The following is a 20,558-nucleotide window of genomic DNA, read 5'->3' as shown; positions in this document are numbered from 1 at the left end:
ATTTCATTCTATTGATGCCATATATCAAGCGACACACTGTAAGTGCATTACCTTTTTGTAAATAAATATTGTTGGAAGTATTACACTATCAGCGATTTCCTTTTTATGGCCACCGGGGGGCCTACATCCTAAGGACCAGAATTTTAAAGATCCATCCATCCCAATGAATACGGCAAGCTGCTAATGCAGATATTAAACACCCTTTCATGCCTGCAACTACATGTCATCTGGTAAGAGGCTGACCCAATTCCTTGTGTGAAAGTTTTTTCGGTGGGTGTACCTAACTTTCCTGGTATTTATTTGGATCTTGATAACACATACGCCCTTGTGTTATTTTCATCTGGTAAGGGGCACATCCGATTACGGTGGAGGCTTCACTGCTCACATCTATTTTGGATTTTGCACTTTTGAATTTTGTTCACATGCATGTCAGTCGAACACAATTTTGGACATTTATCTTTCACCTTATGGACTCACTCTTTTTGATTGACAGATTGATTGTCACCACGTTGTCAAACCCGATTTAGTATCAATTGTTTTATTCAATTTTGCATAGGTTTGTCTTCTCACATTATCACCATTTTTGTTGATTTGTCAATATATGTATCTTTTAGACACATCATTCAGCAGTTTAGCGCACCTGATACACCATTTTTCATTACACTTTTACTTTCTAAGGTTGCAGCTTTTCTGATTTTCCAGCGCACTTTTTTTCTTCTCCCATAAAAATCCCTACTCCATATACTATTGTCACCCTAAACAGACTAACAAAATGCTCATAAAAACCAGATTGATAACATAACCTTTACCTGATTACTTTGCAGTCCTTGCAGGTCAGATGGACTAGGAAGGGATCCCGGCACTCTACTGATTCGATCAGCTGCAAAGGAACCTGTAAAGATAAAATACTTAAAATAACCTGATCCAATTCATCAGCAGAAATACAAAAAAGGGATTTTTGACTTATTGTAAAAATCCATTTCTCTAATATTCATTGACGGACACAGCTTCTCTTCTTGACCATTGGGTTATACTGCCCCCTACAGGAGTAGGACACTAGGCAGGAAAAAGCTTGACTACACCTATGGGGCAGTCCCAGGGGGTATATTCCCACTCTCAGCTATAGGCACTCAGTTTTGTTACAAGCAGTGTCAGAAGAATTACAACTCCGCAGAGGGGTGGGTGCTGTGTCCGTCAATGATCAGAGAAATGGATTTTATGGTAAGTAAAAAAATCCCATTTTCGCTTTCGTTCATTGACGGACGCAGCTCCTTATCTTCTTGACCATTGGGACATCCCAAAGCAGTGTCAAACATGAGAGGTGGGAACAGTAAGAAAAAATTCCCAAGGCTAAACCTTAGTCAACCAGGTAACAAGGAGCTCAACCATAAACAACTGGGGTTTACCTGAAAAAAAATACACCCTCAAAGAGGACCAGGTCCTGTACACAGCAACCTGCAAAACCTTGCGGCCAAAAGAAGCATCTGCAGATGCCAACACATCCACCTTATAAAACTTTGTGAAAGTGTGCACAGACGACCAGGTAACCGCCTTGCAAACCTGTATCACTGACGCCTGATGACTGAAGGCCCAGGAGGCACTAAGCGCCTGAGTAGAGTGCACCTTAACAGGGAAAGGAGGAACCTGACCCTTAATTGAATAGGCCTGAATCACTGTCTCCCTAAACCGATCTCTAAAATGGTCGCAGCAGAAGCAGCCAACCCTTTGAGGTCCATCCGCGAGTACAAACAGGGAGTCTAACTTTATAAAAAAAAGACTCCGTAGCTGCCAGGTACTCCGATTGCCCGAACCACATCCAGGGAATGCAAGGTAATTTCCTTAGGATGTTCAGGCCTGGGACATAGGGAAGGCAACACAATGTCGTCATTCAAATGGAAATCAGAGACGACCTTTGGAAGGAACGACTGACCGGGAAGAAGAACCACCTTATCTCTGTGAATGACAAGACAACGTCGCCAGCTCCGACACCCTGCAGTAGAAGTAATAGCCACCAAAATGGCCACCTTCTGGGACAACGTAAGCAGAGGAACCCCCCGAAGTCTTTCTAAAAAGGAGGCTTCTGAAGAACTGACAGCACCAAACTGAGGTCCAACGGCAGCAATGGAGACTGCACTGGAGAAGCCAAGTTTTGAACTCCCTAGATAAAAGGTACGCCCCCAGGAATGTGTGGCCCATGGACGTTGAAAGAAAATCGCTAAGGCCGAAAACCTGGCCCTTGATGGTACTCAAGGCCAGGCGCTGCTCAATCCCCCCGTTGAAGGCCAATATCCAAACCACAGAAAAGGAGCGAAGGTGAACCGCAAGAAACACACACCACACAATGTACATCTTCCAAGTACGATGGTAGATCTTCCTAGAGGTACATTTTTTTAGCCTTTAACAGTGTAGGAATCACCAATTCAGACAAACCTCTGTCCTTCAGCACCTGGCTTTCTACAGCCAAGCCATTTAAGCCAGCGACTGTAAAGCAGGATATAAGATTGCCCCTTGGGACAGCAGATCTTCCCTGAGAGTAATGCCCCATACACACGTGCAGATTATCTGAAGACTTTTGTCTGCAGACTTATCAAAACCATATAATATGAGGTCAAACCTAAACACTTTCAATTTGTATGCAATCCGGCAGGCCCTTGCACTACATAGAAAAGGTAAATCTGAAGACAAAAGTCTTCAGATAAGCTGCACGTGTGTACGGGGCATAAGTCTCCAAGGAGCATTGGCAACCAGCTGTACCAAACGGGCGTACCAAGACCGGTGAGGCCAGTCTGGAGCCACTAAAATTACCATAAACCCTTCTGCCTCAATCCTGCACAGGAGTCTTGGCAGAAGTTTGAGAGGGGGAAAGGCATAAAATCAGACAATACTGACTCCAAGGAGCCACTAAGATGTCTGTGGCGTCAGCTAGAGGATCCCGAGACAGTGCCACAAACCTCTGTACCTTCCTGTTGAGACGAGAGTTCAAAAGGTCCACTTCGTGAGCACCCCACCAGAGACACAACTGATGAAACATTCGGATGAAGCGGCTATTCCCCGATTCAACACTTGTCGACTGAGGTAATCCACTTGACAATTTTCCACCCCTGGAATGTGTGCAGCAGAGAGGGCTGGAACAGATTGTTCTGCCCACCTTAGAATACCGGCTACTTCCCGGGCCACCAGGGCACTTTTTTGTGCCCCCTTGGCGATTGACATAGGCCACAGCCATGGCATTGTCCAATTAAATGCTTACCGGACACCCCTGAAGACGAATTGTCCAATGTTCCAGACAAAGTCTGATTGCTCGGGGCTCCAGTACACTGATCGGCAGACTGGACTCTGGAAGAGTCCAGACCCCCTGAGCACAATCTGTGCTGAGGACACCTCCCCACCCAGACAGGCTGGCATCCGTAGTGACAACCATCTAGTATAGGGGGAGAAAGGATATTCCTTGTTGAAGTGCCGGAGAACCAAGCCACCAGATCAGAGACCCTCGCGTACCCCAACTCAACAGGATCAGATTGTCCAGAGACTGAGGATTCTTGTCCCATTTTACCAGGATGTCTTTTTGCAGAGATCTCGACACCATCAGGGCCAGCACACGCATGCAAGAACAGAGAGTTGACCCTCTGCTGAAAAGCAAAAGCGGAATTGCCTCCTGCAATTTGAGTTTTTCCAGAGGAAGAAACACTGGCTGAGGCAGAGTCCAGAGTCAGACAGAGATAGTCCAATCTTGTGGGTGGAACCAGAGCAGACTTCTGAAGGTTCAGAATCCAACCGAACTCCCTCAGAGTTTGCAGAGCAATCTCCAAGTTGTCCATCAGAGCAGTCGGGGAGACTGCTCGCAGATCGTCCAGGTAACCCACTACCGCGACCTCCCGCTGACGCAACAATGCTAGTACCAGGGCCAACACTTTCCTGAAGACCTGAGGAGTGGAGGCGAGACCAAAAGGGTAACGCCACAAACTGATCATGCTCGTCGCCCACAGCAAAGTGGAAGAAGTGCTGGTGACCGGCACATAGTGGAATGTGAAGGTAGGCGTCTGATGTAGATTGAAGCGAGAAAATCCCCCTGATGTAGGTATGCCACTACCCTGTGAATGGACTCCATTTGGAACTTCTGTACCCGCACAAAGCAGTTTAGCGCCTTGAGGTCCAGAATTGGATGTACCTTGCCTGCCTTTCTGGGAACTGTAAACAAGTTTTGAGTAAAAACCCTGAAAACCTTCCGAAGTTGGAACCAGGACAATCACCCCTTAAAGTAACAAGTCTTGCTCTGCCCCAAAGAGACCCCATAAGCGATCTGGGGACAAGCGCAGGTTGGAAAGGAAAAACCTTTCCGGAGGATAAGACCCAAACTCGATCTTGTAGCCGGACCGAATGACTTCATGGACCCACTTGTCCTGTACCAGGGAGGTACACAGATCCGGAAAACCAGCGAAGACACCCCCCACCCCAGATACAGGTGAGGGGGCTCTTTCATGCAGAGAAAGCCTTGTCCGCAGGTCTGGAAGGGCCCGCTCATGCCCTGCCAGACCAAGTCCTCTTGGAACCTCCGGTGGAGGCCCTGAAGGGCTTAGATACCTTGTCTTGAGACCCCGAGGGAGGAAAAGGCCTCTTATGAGCCGAGAAGAATGGCCCACATCTAAGTACTCTTCCCCCCTGTGAGGCCCTTAATGTCGTCATCCAAGGAAGCTCCAAACAGGTGACCCCCCACAAACGGGAGATCAGATAAGGCCTTAGAAGTGTGGTCTGCAGACTAGCATTTCAGCCAGATAATACGCCGAAGGACCACTGCTGAGACAGTCAGTCTAGAAATCAAAGGAGCTGCATCCAAAGAGGCATCACAGGTGAACTGTAGCCCCTGGACCAACTGATCCGCCAGCTCCGCAAAAGCAGGGGGGAAGGCGTTTCCCCTCCAAGTCCAAGCATAAAAGTTAAGCTCAATCGGTCAGAATTTGCGACACCAGGGCAACAGTAAATACTGGCCCAAGCGCCAAACCAGCCACAGTGAACATATGGCGGGCCAGAGCCTTCAACCTCCTATCAGCCGGATCTTTAAAGGCCAGGGACTCCTCAACCTGAATTAAGGTGGCTTTATTTAACCTGGAAACCGGGGAGTCCACTACAGGTGGGACCGTTCACTTTTTAAGCAGGGAATCCACATAAGAATACCGCCATCACAAAACGCTTAGGGACCGCAAAAATGAGTTTTGGACAATCCCACTGTTTTGTGACAATATTATCAAAGTAAGTGGGAAAGGGGAGCACCCTCGCCGCCTTGGAGAGCCTGTGGGTGGCAAAAGGGACTGGTGCCTCTGACACTGCATCAGCAGCATCCTCCATCTTTAAAGTTTCACGCACTGACACAATCAGTGCATCCACCAGCGCCTTTTCATGCGCGGCTAGAGGAGCAGAGGAATCATCCTCACTATCTGAGCAAGCAGGGTGCGTGGATGCAGACCCAGAAGGGTAACTCGCATACGCGCCGGCCGAAGCAGATTCAGGATCTGATGAGACAGACGAAGTAGGTGAAGGCAGGGGACGCATTTTGCTAGCCCGGTTTCCCAGGACCAAATCCACCTTGGACATCAAGGATGCCAGGACCACGATCAGTGCAGTCAGGGATAGTTGGGAACCGAAGGGCCCGGCAAACTCTGAGAGGGGATTAGGTAGGGAAATGTGCTCCAGGGACTCCACTAGTGAAAAGGGGGACCCACACAAAAAAGTTGTATGAACTGCTAGGGACACCCCCGCCGCGCTGGCGGCACCAAAGGGCCCAACACAGAGCACTTCCGCTGCTACAGCAGAGAAAGGGAGAGAGAACCCCACAAAAAGACTCACCACCACCACCTAGATCTGCACGAATATCGGTTATATATTAAAAAAAAAAAACCCCCCTTCACGATCTTAAAACGTAATTTCCCCGATTCATACAGAGCTGTTCTCTGCTCACTCACAGCTGTCAAAAAAAATAAATAAAAAAACAGAGCCTCTGGCAAAGGTGTAACATTTTTAGATAGCTATAAACCGTTTTACAATGTACAGTCAGGTCAATAAATATTGGGACATCGACATAATTCTAATCTTTTTGGCACTATACACCACCACAATGGATTTGAAATGAAACAAACAAGATGTGCTTTAACTGCAGACTTTTAGCTTTAATTTGAGGGTATTTACATCCAAATCAGGTGAACGGTTTAGAATTACAACAGTTTGTATATGTGCGTGTGTTTTTTTGGTTTGCTTTTAAATGTGGAGAATAGTCAGGGAAAATGAAAGCCACTCCGCCAATCACAACCCTAAAGCTTGACTCCAAAGATTTTGATAAAGCAACCCTTGCAGCATCCTTCTGCTCAGAAAATCCAGAAGCCATCGAAGGACATCAGGAGCAGGCTTCTGTTCGAAAGCACAGCCTACCTTGGCAGGGCACACCTCCAAATTACAAAAATGTATTTATTTTTTTAATTCCAATTTTAAAAAAGGTTTTATTTTCTTTAAAATTTTTAACTTTTTATTAAGGTTTTACATTTTTAAAAACGTATATTATATACTGTGTGTGTATATATACACGCATGCGCGCGCGCGCGCACACACACACACACACACAATCTCACAAGAGTACATCTCTCCCATTTTTGTAAATATTTTATTATATCTTTTCATGTGACACTGAAATGACACTTTGCTACAATGTAAAGTAGTGAGCGTACAGCTTGTATAACAGTGTATATTTGCTGTCCCTTCAAAATAACTCACACAGCCATTAATGTCTAAACAGCTGGCAACAAAAGTGAGTACACGCCTACGTGAAAATGTCCAATTTGTGCCCAATTAGCCATTTTCCCTCACTGGTGCAATGCGATTCGTTAAAGTTACAAGGTCTCATGTGTGAATGGGGAGCAGGTGTGTTAAATTTGGTGTTATCGCTCTCACTCTCTCCTACTGGTCACTGGAAGTTCAACATGCCACCTCATGGCAAAGAACTCTCTGAAAAAAAGAATTGTTGTTCTAAAATGGCGTAGGCTATAAGAAGATTGCCAAGACCCTGAAACTGAGCTACAGCATGGTGGCCAAGACCATACAGCGTTTTAACAGGACAGGTTCCACTCAGACCAAAGAATTGAGTGCATATGCTCAGAGTCATATCCAATGGTTGTCTTTGAGAAATGGACCTATGAGTGTTACCAGCATTGCTGCAGAGGTTGAAGGGGTGGGGGGCCAGCCTGTCAGTGCTCAGACCATACGCCACACACTGCATCAAATTGGTCTGCATGGCTGTCGTCCCAGAAGGAAGCCTCTTCTAAAGATGATGCACAAGAAAGCCCGCAAAATTTGCTGAAGACAAGCAGACTAAGGACATGGGTTACTGGAACCATGTCCTGTGGTCTGACGAGACCAAGATAAACTTACTTGGTTCAGAGGGTGTCACGCGTGTGTGGCGGCAACCAGGTGAGGAGTACAAAGATAAGCATATCTTGCCTACAGTCAAGCATGGTGGTGGGAGTGTCATGGTCTGGGGCTGCATGAGTGCTGACGGCACTGGGGAGCTACAGTTCATTGAGGGAACCATGAATGCCAACATGTACTGTAACATACAGGTCCCTCAACAAAATTAGCATATTGTGATTAAGTTCATTATTTTCTGTAATGTACTGATAAACAAACTTTCATATATTTTAGATTCATTACACACAACTGAAGTAGTGCAAGCCTTTTATTATTTTAATATTGATGATTTTGGCATACAGCTCATGAAAACCCAAAATTCCTATCTCAAAAAATTAGCATAGTTCATCCGACCAATAAAAGAAAAGTGTTTTTAATACACAAAAATTCAACCTTCAAAAAATTATGTTCAGTTATGCACTCAATACTTGGTCGGGAATCCTTTTGCAGAAAATGACTGCTTCAATGCGGCGTGGCATGGAGGCAATCAGCTTGTGGCACTGCTGAGGTGTTATGGAGGCCCAGGATGCTTCAATAGCGGCCTTGAGCTCATCCAGAGTGTTGGTTCTTGCGTCTCTCAACTTTCTCTTCACAACATCCCACAGATTCTCTATGGGGTTCAGGTCAGGAGAGTTGGCAGGCCAATTGAGCACAGTAATACCTTGGTCAGTAAACCATTTACCAGTGGTTTTGGCACTGTGAGCAGGTGCCAGGTCGTGCTGAAAAATGAAATCTTCAGCTCCATAAAGCTTTTCAGCAGATGGAAGCATGAAGTGCTCCAAAATCTCCTGATAGCTAGCTGCATTGACCCTGCCCTTGATAAAACACAGTGGACCAACACCAGAAGCTAACATGACACCCCAGACCATCACTGACTGTGGGTACTTGACACTGGACTTCAGGCATTTTGGCATTTCCCTCTCCCCAGTCTTCCTCAGGGTCCGGTCACCTCTTTTCGTTGTGCAGCGTTTTCTGCCACACTTTTTCCTTCCCACAGACTTACCACTGAGGTGCCTTGATACAGCACTCTGGGAACAGCCTATTCGTTCAGAAATTTCTGTGTCTTACCCTCTTGCTTGAGGGTGTCAATGATGGCCTTCTGGACAGCAGTCAGGTCGGCAGTCTTACCCATGATTGCGGTTTTGAGTAATGAACCAGGCTGGGAGTTTTTAAAAGCCTCAGGAATCTTTTGCAGGTGTTTAGAGTTAATTAGTTGATTCAGATGATTAGGTTAATAGCTCGTTTAGAGAACCTTTTCATGATATGCTAATTTTTTGAGATAGGAATTTAGGGTTTTCATGAGCTGTATGCCAAAATCATCAATATTAAAACAATAAAAGGCTTGCACTACTTCAGTTGTGTGTAATGAATCTAAAATATATGAAAGTCTAATGTTTATCAGTACATTACAGAAAATAATGAACTTTATCACAATATGCTAATTTTTTGAGAGGGACCTGTACTAAAGCAGAGCATGATCCCCTCCCTTCAGAGACTCGGCCGTAGGGCAGTATTCTAACATAACGAACCCAAACACACCTCCAAGACGACCACTGCCTTGCTAAAGAAGCCAAGGGCAAAGGTGATGGACTGGCCAAGCAATGTCTCCAGACCTAAACCTTACTGAGCATCTGTGGGGCATCCTCAAACGGAAGGTGGAGGAGCGCAAGTTCTCTAACAACCATCAGCTCCGTGATGTCGTCATGAAGGTGTGGAAGAGGACTCCAGTGGCAACCTGTGAAGCTCTGGTGAACTCCATGCCCAAGAGGGTTAAGGCAGTGCTGGAAAATAATGGTGGCCACATAAAATACTGACACTGAGTCCAATTTGGACATTTTCACTTAGGGGTGTATTTACTTTTGTTGCCAGCTGTTTTAGACATTAATGGCTGTGTTGAGGTATTTTGAGGGGACAGCAATTTTACACTTTAATATAAGCTGTACACTCACTACTTAACATTGTAGCGCAGTGTCATTTCTTCAGTGCTGTCACATGAAAAAAAAGACATAATAAAATATTTACAAAAAAGGTAATGGGGTGTACACACTTTTGTGGGAAATGTAAATAAAAATGTATACTTTTTTTGGTTTGGATGAAATATCAGGGCTTTGAGGACAGATTCTTTAATTCCTTTCTCTGTAGCCTCTGTTGCACTGAAGATGAACGAACAAGACACAAAGGCTATTGTCCATTCATAAACTGAAGCATAGTAAGCCGCTTACTATGCTCAGTTCTGAATGGACACAGGATTGATGAGTACTGATCGCTCACTGTGTCCAATTCAAAAAAGGAAGGGGCCATTAAGTGACATATTTACTTGCCCCTTCCCCCACCTCTCCATCCACCTTTGCGCCCGCAGCAGCCGGGAGGGGGCCAGGATACAGAGAGGGAATCAGATGTGGGCAGCCCAGGGAGGGGGGACAGTAGGGCAAGATGGGAGGACAATTACAGCACAATGCCCTGTGTCTCTCCCTGTTTTTTTAACTTTTTTTTTAGCTGCTGGAGGGAGAGACACAGACAGTGCATTGTTCTTCAATTGTCATTCCACCGCACCAATCTCCCTGCTGTCCAGGCCCTAACATCGCGATAAAATCATCTTGAAAATCATGGATATAAATATGCATTTGCGCATTAACTTGACAAATAGGGTAAACCCTCTATATGAGGGGTCTTCAAACTATGGCCCTCCAGTTGTTCAGGAACTACCATTCCCATCATGCCTAGTCATGTCTGTGAATGTCAGAGTTTTACAATGCCTCATGGGATATGTAGTCTGGCAGCAGCTGGAGGGCCATAGTTTGAGGATCCCTGCTCTACATTATGCTGGTCTGTATGCTTAGTATGGCATACGTAGTACCTACATTGATAAAAGACTCTTTGTACTTGATGTTGAGACGATAATTGGACAAAGAAATGACTGCATCTTCTGCTCGCCCCACAAACTCTGTGCTCTCTCCATGAAGTTCTTGGAAAGGAACCTGGATAAATAAAATAGAATACGTAGGGTTTGGGAAAAAACAAAAGACCATTAGAAAAAAAAAAAAAAATTGTAAGGTACAACAGAGTAGCCTTACCTCAAGGTTTTCATCTTCACGGATCAGCTGCTTACGCGGGAAAATCTGATTGGCTTGAATACACTCTAAGCTATTCTGACTTTCATCTTCCTAAGAAAACAAAGAGAAAGAAGCAATTAGCCACTACACATGAAGAATGTTTTCAAGTAACAGTTGTGTGCTCTAGTTGCAAACATCTCACCATGTTTTATCCAGAACAGATGTGGAATATAACCGGTGGAAGACTCTTGCTCTTTAAGGCCTCTCCACAAAAATCAGATACTCCTAAAATACAAAAAAAAAAAAAAAAAAAAATGTAATTCACATTGTAATTTTTGTTGTTTCCTAGCAAAATCTTGAAATGCCCTTCATATTTATTAAAGAAAACTTTTTGTGTAGACTCCTACAGCAGTTAAACCAAATGAACACAGCTATAACAAATGGGAAAATGCTGAAGGAAAAGGTTGTAGATTTTTATGGTAAAGATATATACTCCAATAGGTGTATATCCCTCGCGCCTATGGAGGTCCTATCTGGGGGAGGATGGGTTAAATAAATAAATAAAAAGGTAAGTGGAGTGGTGGTGACAGCAGCTGCTATAAATTATGTAATGAGTGAAGGAATGGAAACCCCAAAATAGTGGGATTTATTATAGTGCTTGCTGGTACTATTTAGGGATGGGCAATTGCTTTTTCATACCTTGGATAGTAAAATTGGCAATCAAGTGATAAGTATTTTGTGTAGAACACGCGACTATATAGTAATAAACCAGTGATATTCACAATTGATTTACAAAAATAGATCACAGTAAAAATCAATCTTAATAAAAAACCTTTGTTATCATAAAGTGCAAAATTAGTGCCAAGATTTGTGCCAAAAAATGTCCAAATAAACAGTTCATAAGTGACTTTAGTGCATGTATAAAAAGCTTCAGTGCCAGGTAAGGGAAAGTGCAGGTGCTTAGTGCTGGGTCCTCCAGTAGTCCAACTGCTGGTACTTGGGCGTGACCTTATGGAATAGTGGGGGGTATGCACTCACCTGAAGTAGTGGGTCTTAAATACCATACGGTAAAAAGACCTTTAGAGCCTGTGGCCTCGTAGTTCCCTGCGGTCCGGGATCCCTCTCGTGGATAAACTCGATCCTTCCCGGTCAGACAGGTTTGTGAAGCGATGATCTGGAAGCCATTTTTTGTTCAAAGCTTCCCTTACACTGAAGCACTTGGCACTGAAGCTTTTTATACATGCACTAAAGTCACTTATGAACTGTATATTTGGGCATTTTTTGGCACAAATCTTGGAAATAATTTTGCACTTTATGATAACAAAGGTTTTTTATCAAGATTGATTTTTACTGTGATCTACTTATGTAAGTCAATTGTGAATATCACTGGTTTATTACTATATAGTCGCGTGTTCTACACAAAATACATTATTTACCACTTGATTGCAAATTTTACTATCCAGAGTATGAACAAGCAATTGCCCATCCCTAAATAGTACCAGCAAGCGCTATTATAAATCCCACTATTTTGGGGTTTCCATTCCTTGTAGATTTAAACCTGGCTTTCCAGCAAATGGGACTTAAACCGTCCCTAAACTAAAATTCTAAAATATATAATAGAACAAAGAAAGCGGTAAAAACCACTCAATTTAGAGCTTACAGCGATTGTAAAGTCTCTTTTTTTCCCCTATTAAAATAACAAACTTGTTATACTTTACCTGCTCTGTGCAGTGGTTTTGCACAGGGCAGCCCAGTTCCTCCTCTTCTAGGGTCCCTAGCTGGAGCTCCTGGCACCTCCCTTCTGTTGAGTGCCCCCCCAGCTTGCTATGGGGGCACCCGAGTCGAGGCTCTGTGTCTGTAGCCCCGCCCCCTCTCTCTCCTTATTTGCTGAGTTTGACAGCTGAGGCATTCATGGACATCGCTGGATCAAGAGGGGGCTCATGTAAGTATTACGAAGGCTGAGGGGGGCTACTGAGGGGGGATAGTCTTTTAAAAAAAAAAGTTTTTTTCCCTTTTGAATTTTATTTACATTTTTTAATTTTAACAGATAAAAAAAAATCTGATCACTTTTATTGCTGTCACAAGCAATGTAAACATCTGTTGTAACAGTAACAGGCAGTGACAGGTACCATTTATGGAGGGACTGGGGTACTAAAAGACCCCAGACCCCTCCTCACTGCACTTCAATGTATTCAAAATGCCGAAATCGCATTTTTGAATACAGACACTTTTTTTAAAATTTTGTGCCTTTTGCCGCTGAGTAACCCGGACGTGACGTCATCACGCCGCTTCTGGGTTACTACATCCGAGACCCGATAGAAGCCGGACTCAGACCAGCCAGCGGACATGCCGGCTGGTTGCTCGATCTCCCGATGGGATGGGAGACCCGGGCAGAGCCGTGGAAGGTGGGTGGGAGGGGGCATCCCAAGCCGACGACTGGTACCGGGATGATGCCTCTAGCTGCAGGCATCACACTGGTACAACCACTTCTCTGAGCCTACAAAGGGCTATGTTGATTCGCGGAAAGTGAAAAAATATCCATTCCCATTGCTCTTCTGTCAGTTCTAGTTCCAGATTGTTTTCCCAGAGTTAGGGGACATGTCTGCAAAAAGCATATTGTGAATATTGGAAATTACGTGTTGTTGGGTTTCAGATTGGGAACATAGATTTTCAAAAGGAGTGAGTGACCGAGAGACTGAAGGAGTCTTAATGTCTCGAAGGAAGTGGAGATTTGAAAATATATCCAGTAAAGAATAGAGTTGCTAGTTGCATTGGCTGCCAATGTGTTGCGATCTAAGAAAGTGCCATCCTGAAAAAATGAATGAGCCAATATTGCATGATGGGGCCAGATGTCTGCTAAGAATTGTGTGGACATACCAGGGAGAAAGGCCGAGTTGAGCTTAATAGGCGAGTTGTCCAGGGCTGGAAGAAAGATGCATTTTTGTTTTACTGGCCTCTCTAAAGCTACAAAAAGTTGAGTTGATAAGCGGATGTCCTTTCAGGGCCAGGGGGATACGATGTGGTAGGAGCCATTGAGTTGACCTTAAATGGTAAGGGGGAAAAAAGGAGTCTTCAAGATTTACCCAATGCTTACATTTATGGTGTATTGCCCATTCCACGATTCTAGCTAAGTGACAAGCAAAATAATAATTTTTAACGTCTGGGAGGCCTATTCCCCCTTTTGTTTTGGGTTTTGTTAATTGGTCATAATTTATTTATATCAGTGGACACAAAATAAGATTGTGGCATAGGCGTTCTCTCTTGCAGGATGAACCGTGTCCTCCTGCTTTGATGTCCTCTTATGGGACGAAAAGGAAACTCAAATCAGCGCAGGTTTTTCCCTGCCCTGCGGAATTTCAGCGCGCTGTTGATGAGCAATGGCACAATTTAAAGAAGCCTTTTACTGTGCCAAGTAAGTTCAAGCTGCGTTATCCATTTACACCCACAACTGATGAGCGTTGCTGTGTGCCGCCTCAGGTGGATCACGCGGTGGCAGTTTTGAATAAATCTACTGCGATTCCTGCTGAGGATACCCCGGTGTTCCGGGACCCTACGGACAGGAGATTGGAGTCTCTGGCCCGTCATACTTATACGGTTGCTGGTTCTATGCTGAAGCCTATTTTTGCTTCCATTATGGCAGCCCAAGCTATTGCAGATTGGACGCAGGTGCTCAGGCGCACCCTGGTGGCCGACTCTGCTCCGCCGACAATGTTGGCTATGGTAGATCAAATTCATCAGGGTGTCATGTATTTGTGCGATGCGGACTTGGATTTAGTCCCTTTGGCTGCACGCCTCTCCAGTGTAGCGGTGTTGAACCGTCGCCTGATATGGCTGAAATGTTGGTCGGTTGACCAATCTTCTCGCAAGACTCTAGCTAATCTTCCCTACGCGGGATCTCGCCTTTTTGGCGAGTCTTTGGATTCTCTGATAAAGGGAATTTCCGGGGTAAGAGCACTCTCTTACCCAAACTCGCAAGAATAAGTTTGTTCGCGGTAAGAGGAATACCTCGTTTAGGCCCTCTCAGGGGTCCTTCCGTGCCTTTCGGTCGCAATACAAGGGCAAGCCCTTCAAGGGCCAAGGCTCCCAGAAGAAGCCGTGGGCAGGTAAGCAGAAGTCGGGCCAGTCCGGGTCTGCTGCCCATACCAATTCGGCCTGAAGGGGCACCCTCACCCGGTTCTGGGGTGGGGGGACGTTTGCTCGGTTTTCTTCAACCCTGGCTGGCCCGCATTCGGGACAGGTGGGTTCAGGAAATCGTTTGATCTGGATACAAGATCGAGTTTCTCTCTCGGCCGGCGAGTAGATTTTTTCCCTCAAATCTTCAGCTGTCTCCGGAGCGTTTGCAGGATCTGCACCTGGCGGTGCGGGATCTGCGGGCCCAGGGAGTGGTGGTTCCGGTGCCTCATCGGGACAGGTTTCGGGGGTTCTACTCCAATCTGTTCACTGTGCCCAGAAAGGAGGGCAAAGTGCGTCCGATTCTGGACTTGAAAGCTCTGAACCGCTTTGTGCGGGTTCGCAAGTTCCGCATGGAATCCCTGCGCTCAGTGGTGGCTGTCCTGAGTCCGGGGGAATTCACGGCCTCCATCAATCTGAAGGATGCGTACCTTCACATCCCCGTTTTTCGAGGGTCACCAGAGGTACCTTCGATTCGCCATTGCGGAGGATCATTACCAATTCGTGGCGTTACCCTTCGGTCTCGCTTCGGCTCCGCGGGTTTTCACCAAGGTGCTTGCGCCGGTCCTGGCTTTATTGAGAGCCCAGGGCGTCTCTGTCTTGGGATATCTGGACGATATCTTGCTTCGGTCTGCGACCAGTCAGGAACTCGAGAGAGTCCAGAGAAGGGCAACAAAAATAATTAGGAAATGGAGGACATCAGCTATGAGGAAAGACTACATAGCTGATGTCCTCCATTTCCTAATTATTTTTTGTTTTGCCTAGCTACTCCTGCGGAGCAAAGGTCAATTACCCCCATTAGTGAAGATTATGAAGTGGCGGCGACTGTCGGAGGACGTAAGAGAAACAGAATTTTTGTAAAATTCCTTTCTCCGAGTCCTGACAGTCGCCGCCCACTCATTCAGTCTTCACCAATGGGTATTGACCTCTTATCCATAGGAGCCAGCTAGGCATAAGACTTATTAAAAACAAAGTAATTTACATAGACACCTATGGGGGCTGTCCTAATGGTCCAATACCCCCCTGCTATCAGCCATCCCAACTCAGTTTGGTAGCAAGCAGTTAAGAGTCCAAAGAACCCCATAGAGGGGCGGGGGCGGCGACTGTCAGAGGACTAAGAGAAAGGAATTTTACGGTAAGATTTTACAAAAATTCCATTTTCGCCTACGTCCTCTGACAGTCGCCGCCCACTCATTCAGTCTTCACCAATGGGATGTCCCAAAGCAGTGTAGACATGAGGGGTGGGAAAACGTAACCATCATAAAGGCAACGCAGCACCCACGTCAGAGAAAGGAACCTTACGTGAACAGAAAGGTATCTTCTGGGCAACCGAAAAGCTCAACTGGAGCAACAACCCAGGAAAGCAAATAAACAAGGGGGAAAACAACCCCAAAAGCCAGGGACCCGCAAAAATAGTGTCCTCTTAAGGTACTGCCGCACACAGAACTTTGCGGCCAAAAGGAGGCATCTGCCGATGCCAGAACATAAAGTTTGTAGAATTTTGAAAAGGTGTGCACTGACGACCAAGTCGCAGCCTTGCACACCTGGGCCACCGAAGCTTGATGCCGGAAGGCCCAGGACGCACTCACCGCTCTGGTAGAGTGCGCCTTGACAGGGAAGGGCGGTACCCGCTCCTTAATAGAGTAGGCCTGTACAAACGTCTGTCTGATCCATTTTTAAATGGTCGCCGCAGACATACCCTTCCGAGGTCCCTCAGGAAGGACAAAAAGAGAATCCGACTTCCGAAAGGATTCAGTGGATGACAGGTAAACCCTGATCGCCCTGACAACATCCAAGGAATGTAAGGCAAACTCCTTAGGATGTTTTGGATTCGCACAAAGCGAAGGCAAAACAATGTCCTCATTAAGGTGAAAATCAGAAACCACCTTTGGAAGGAAGGACTGGTTGGGTCGCAAGACCACCTTATCCCTATGAACCACCAGGTAAGGAGAACGGCAGGACAAGGCCGCCAACTCCGACACTCTGCGGGCAGAAGTGATCGCCACTAGAAAAGCAACCTCTTGACAGCAGAGGCAAGGAAATGTCCCTGATGTTTTCAAAGGGAGGACGTTGCAAAACGGACAGAACCAAGTTCAAGTCCCACGGAGGTAGAGGCGCCCTCCGAGGAGGGGCCAAATGACGCACACCTCAAATAAAGGTGCGAATCAAACGCCAAGGGGTGCTGAAAAAGGACGGCCAGTGCAGACAACTGGCCCCTAATCGTGGTCAACGCAAGGCGCTGGTCCACACCAGTTTGTAGGAAGGCCAACACCCTCGCCACAGAATAAGAGCGAGGAGGGAAGCCCCTGTATTCACATCAAGCAAAATAAGCCTTCCAGGTACGGTAATAGACCTTACCAGACTAGGCTTTTCTAGCCTTGAGCAGAGTAGGAATGACCTCTGAGGCGAGACCCCCTGTCCCTCAGGACCTGGCTTTCAACAGCCACGCCGTTAAAGCCAGCGACTGGAAAGCAGGATGGAAGACCGGTCCCTGCGACAGCAGATCGTCTCGTAACGGGAGCCGACACGGAGGCTCGACAGCCAGTTGAATGATGTCCGCGTACCAAGACCGGCGCAGGCCAGTATGGTGCCACCAGAATCACCAACTTCGGTTCAGAGACCAACCTGCGGGGGAAAGGCATTAATCAGGCGATAATGATGCAAAGGCACCACCAGCGCATCCGAGGCATCTGCCAGAGGATCGTGCGTTCTTGCCACGAACCTTCCCACCTTGTTGTTTAGCCGGGACGCGAACAGATCCACATACGGGGATCCCCATCTCGCACACAGCATTTGAAACACCTCCGGGTGTAGGGACCATTCCCCCTGGTCCAGGGTCTGGCGGCTCAGATAATCGGCCTGCCAATTCTCCACACTCGGAATGTGAACTGCCGAAATCGTCGGGACGTGAGTCTCGGCCCAAGACAGAATACCGGTCACATCCTGGGCCGCCCGGGCACTTATGGTGCCCCCTTGGTGATTGATGTAAGCCACCGCCGTGGCATTGTCCGTCTGCACCCACACAGGGCGACCCCGAAGACGATCCGACCAATGGAGCAGGCACAGCCTGATCGCTCTCAATTCCAAGAGGTTTATCGGCAGGGAGGATTCCTCCACCGACCAAGTGCCCTGGGCAGACAGGTTGCCCAGAACGCCACCCCAGCCCAACAGGCTGGCATCCGTGGTAATCACCGTCCACAGCAATGGCCGGAAGGACTTCCCTTCAGAGCCACCACAGAAGTTCCACTCTGGTTTGGCGACTCAGACACCCTCCAGTCCAAGGACTAAGGTAGCCTGTCCCATCTGGCCAGTATCTCCGCCTGGAGAGACCGCGTGTGAAATTGTGAAAACGGTATCGCCTCGAAGGCTGGCACCATCAACCCCAGGGACCGCATACAGGTCCTGAGTGACGAGCGCTCGTTGTCCCTGAGGGACCTGACCTCAGACTGTAGCTTGTCCTCCAGCAGAAACCCCTTCGCTTGGGCGGAGTCTAGGACCATCCCCAGATACGGGAGACGAATCGAAGGCGACAAGGTCGACTTTTGAACATTGGTCCATCCAAACTCCTGGAGCGTCTAAACCGTAGTGGACAGATCGTGCAGCAGGCTCTGACTGGCACTCGACCTTAACAGGAGATCGTCCAGATATCCCAAGACCGCAATGCCCTGTGCCCGTAACAGGACCAGAACAGGAGCCAGTACTTTGGTAAAAACCCTGGGAGCCGAAGCGAGACAGAAAGGTAACACCACAAACTGATAGTGGTCCTCCGCGATAGCGAATCGGAAGTACCTCTGATGACCCTCGAATATGGGGATGTGTAAATACGCATCCTTTAGGTCGATAGAGGCCAGGAAATCTCCCAGGCTTAAAGAGGCCACCACCGAACGGAGGGACTCCATGCAGAATTTTTGAACGTGTACGAAGCGGTTCAGAGCTTTCAAGTCCAGAATCAGACGCACCTTGCCCTCCTTTCTGGGCACAGTGAACAGATTCAAATAAAACCCCCGAAATCTGTCCCGATAAGGCACCTGGACGATAACCCCCTGGGCGAGGAGATCCTTCACCGCCCGATGAAGATCTTGCAAACGATCTGGGGTCAAATGAAGATTTGAGGGAAAGAATCAGTCAGCTGGCCGCGAAAGGAATTCGATCTTGTAGCCCGATCGAATGATTTCCTGAACCCACCTGTCCGGAATCCGGAGCAGCCAAGGTTGGAGAAAACCACCCAGACATCCCCCCACCCCTGAAACGGGTGAGGGCGCCCCTTCAGGCAGTGGCGGAATGGGCCGCCGCACCAGCCTGGGCGGCCTTTGGCTTGCCCGCCCAGGGCTTTCTCTGGCCACCCTGGCCCTTGAAGGGTTTCCCCTTGTCCTGTGCCTTGAAGGCACGAAAGGACCCCTGATTTGGTTTAAAGGAAGGGCCCCGCTTACCGCGGAAGAACTTACCCCTAGGATTCTGGGGCAGCAGAGTGCTCTTGCCCCCAGTGACACCTTTAACCAATTCATCCAGGGATTCCCCAAAAAGACGATTCCCCGCATAAGGGTTGTCAGACACCATCTTCCTGGAAGTCTGGTCAGCCGACCAGCTTTTTAACCAAATCAAGCGACGGTTAAGTACCGCGACCGCCGACAGGCTAGCTGCCAACGGGGCCTCATCCAAGGCTGCATCACACAGATACATGACCCCTTGATGAATCTGGCCCACCATCTCCAAGGTAGTAGGGGGGGGGGGGGCAGAATCAGCCACGAGGGTGCGTCTGAGCACCTTAGTCCAATCTGCCACAGCCTGAGCCACCATGACGGAGGCGAAAATAGATTTCAGCATGGAACCCGCCACCATATAGGAATGGCGGGCAAGGGATTCCAGCCTCCTATCCGTAGGGTCCCGGAACACCGGAGAATCCTTGGTGGGTACCAGAGTGGCCCTGTTCAATCTGGACACAGTGTGATCCACTTTAGGAGCCACAGACCAGCGCAAATCCATAGGAGATGCAAAGGGGTAACGGACTTGAAACCATTTAGGCACCACAAAATTGCGCTACAAATTACGCCATTGTTCATTCACAGTTTCGTGGAACTCAGTGGGGCAAGAAAACACCTGCGCCGCCTTACGGGTTCGGCGGGTACCAAAAGAGGACCGCTTGCCCGGAGGATTGGGCTCATCCTCTAAATGTAGTGTATCCTTAATAGCAGTAATCAGCACAGCCATAGCTCCGCGTTCTTCGGCCGTCCCAGGGAGGGAATCAGTCCCCTCCTTATCCTCCCCCTCCCCTTCAGACTGGGAAGAACGAGACCCCTCAAGGGCAACCATATCAGAATCCGAAGAAAGAGAAAGCCTAGGCCTTTTCTTAGTATCCCGTTCAGCCATCAAAAGATCCACTTTGGATGCTAAAGTCGCAAGTGCAGCAGTCAGAGCAGAAGATCCAGAGGAACCTGAATCATCCACTAAGGCTGGGGGAAATTTGCTGTCCTGGGACTCCATAAGGAGTACTGGCCCTTTAAGCTACAGCGATTACACCGCTATGAAGGACTATGCAAACAGACCCCGCAAATAGGAATGAGCTGACAGCCAGAGATATTCCCCACAAAAAACAGCAAAGACAGACCCCACAAGTGTTACCACACGCCTGCCGATCTCCACTGCAGAGAAAAAGGAAGCGATGTCACCGCACGAGGCTGAACTAGGAAAACAGGCTAAGGAAAAATGGTTGCCCATAGAAAGTAATGGGAGGCTCCGGGAAAATGGCCGCCGACATGTGCACAGAAGAACACAGTGCCACACACAAGATGGCGCCGTAAGGCGCCAAGAACACACTACATTCATTGCTGCAGAAGCGCCCACAGTGAAGCCAGCAGCATGCCCACACCTAAAATTGCAGACCGGCGG

General features: G+C 47.4%; 1 protein-coding gene across 6 annotated transcripts in view; it reads right to left on the bottom strand.

Moving 5' to 3' along the window:
* Positions 1 to 20,558, bottom strand: part of MTMR3 (myotubularin related protein 3) — a 249,319-nt gene that overhangs the window by 153,405 nt on the left and 75,356 nt on the right. For all 6 annotated transcript variants that reach the window (XM_082256785.1, XM_082256786.1, XM_082256789.1 and 3 more), the window contains exons 3-6: positions 10,705 to 10,787; positions 10,524 to 10,613; positions 10,311 to 10,427; positions 810 to 892 (exon numbers count right to left, since the gene is read on the bottom strand). In XM_082256785.1, the coding sequence (XP_082112911.1) occupies positions 810 to 892; positions 10,311 to 10,427; positions 10,524 to 10,613; positions 10,705 to 10,707 (293 nt within the window). In that variant the 5' untranslated portion in view covers positions 10,708 to 10,787. The remainder of the gene's footprint in view (positions 1 to 809; positions 893 to 10,310; positions 10,428 to 10,523; positions 10,614 to 10,704; positions 10,788 to 20,558) is intronic.

This window comes from Pelophylax lessonae (assembly GCF_965119305.1).
Source record: "Pelophylax lessonae genome assembly, chromosome: 1".
NCBI lineage: Eukaryota > Metazoa > Chordata > Amphibia > Anura > Ranidae > Pelophylax > Pelophylax lessonae.
Note: the sequence above shows the minus strand (reverse complement) of the source record. Positions and strands in the feature narration are given on the sequence as shown.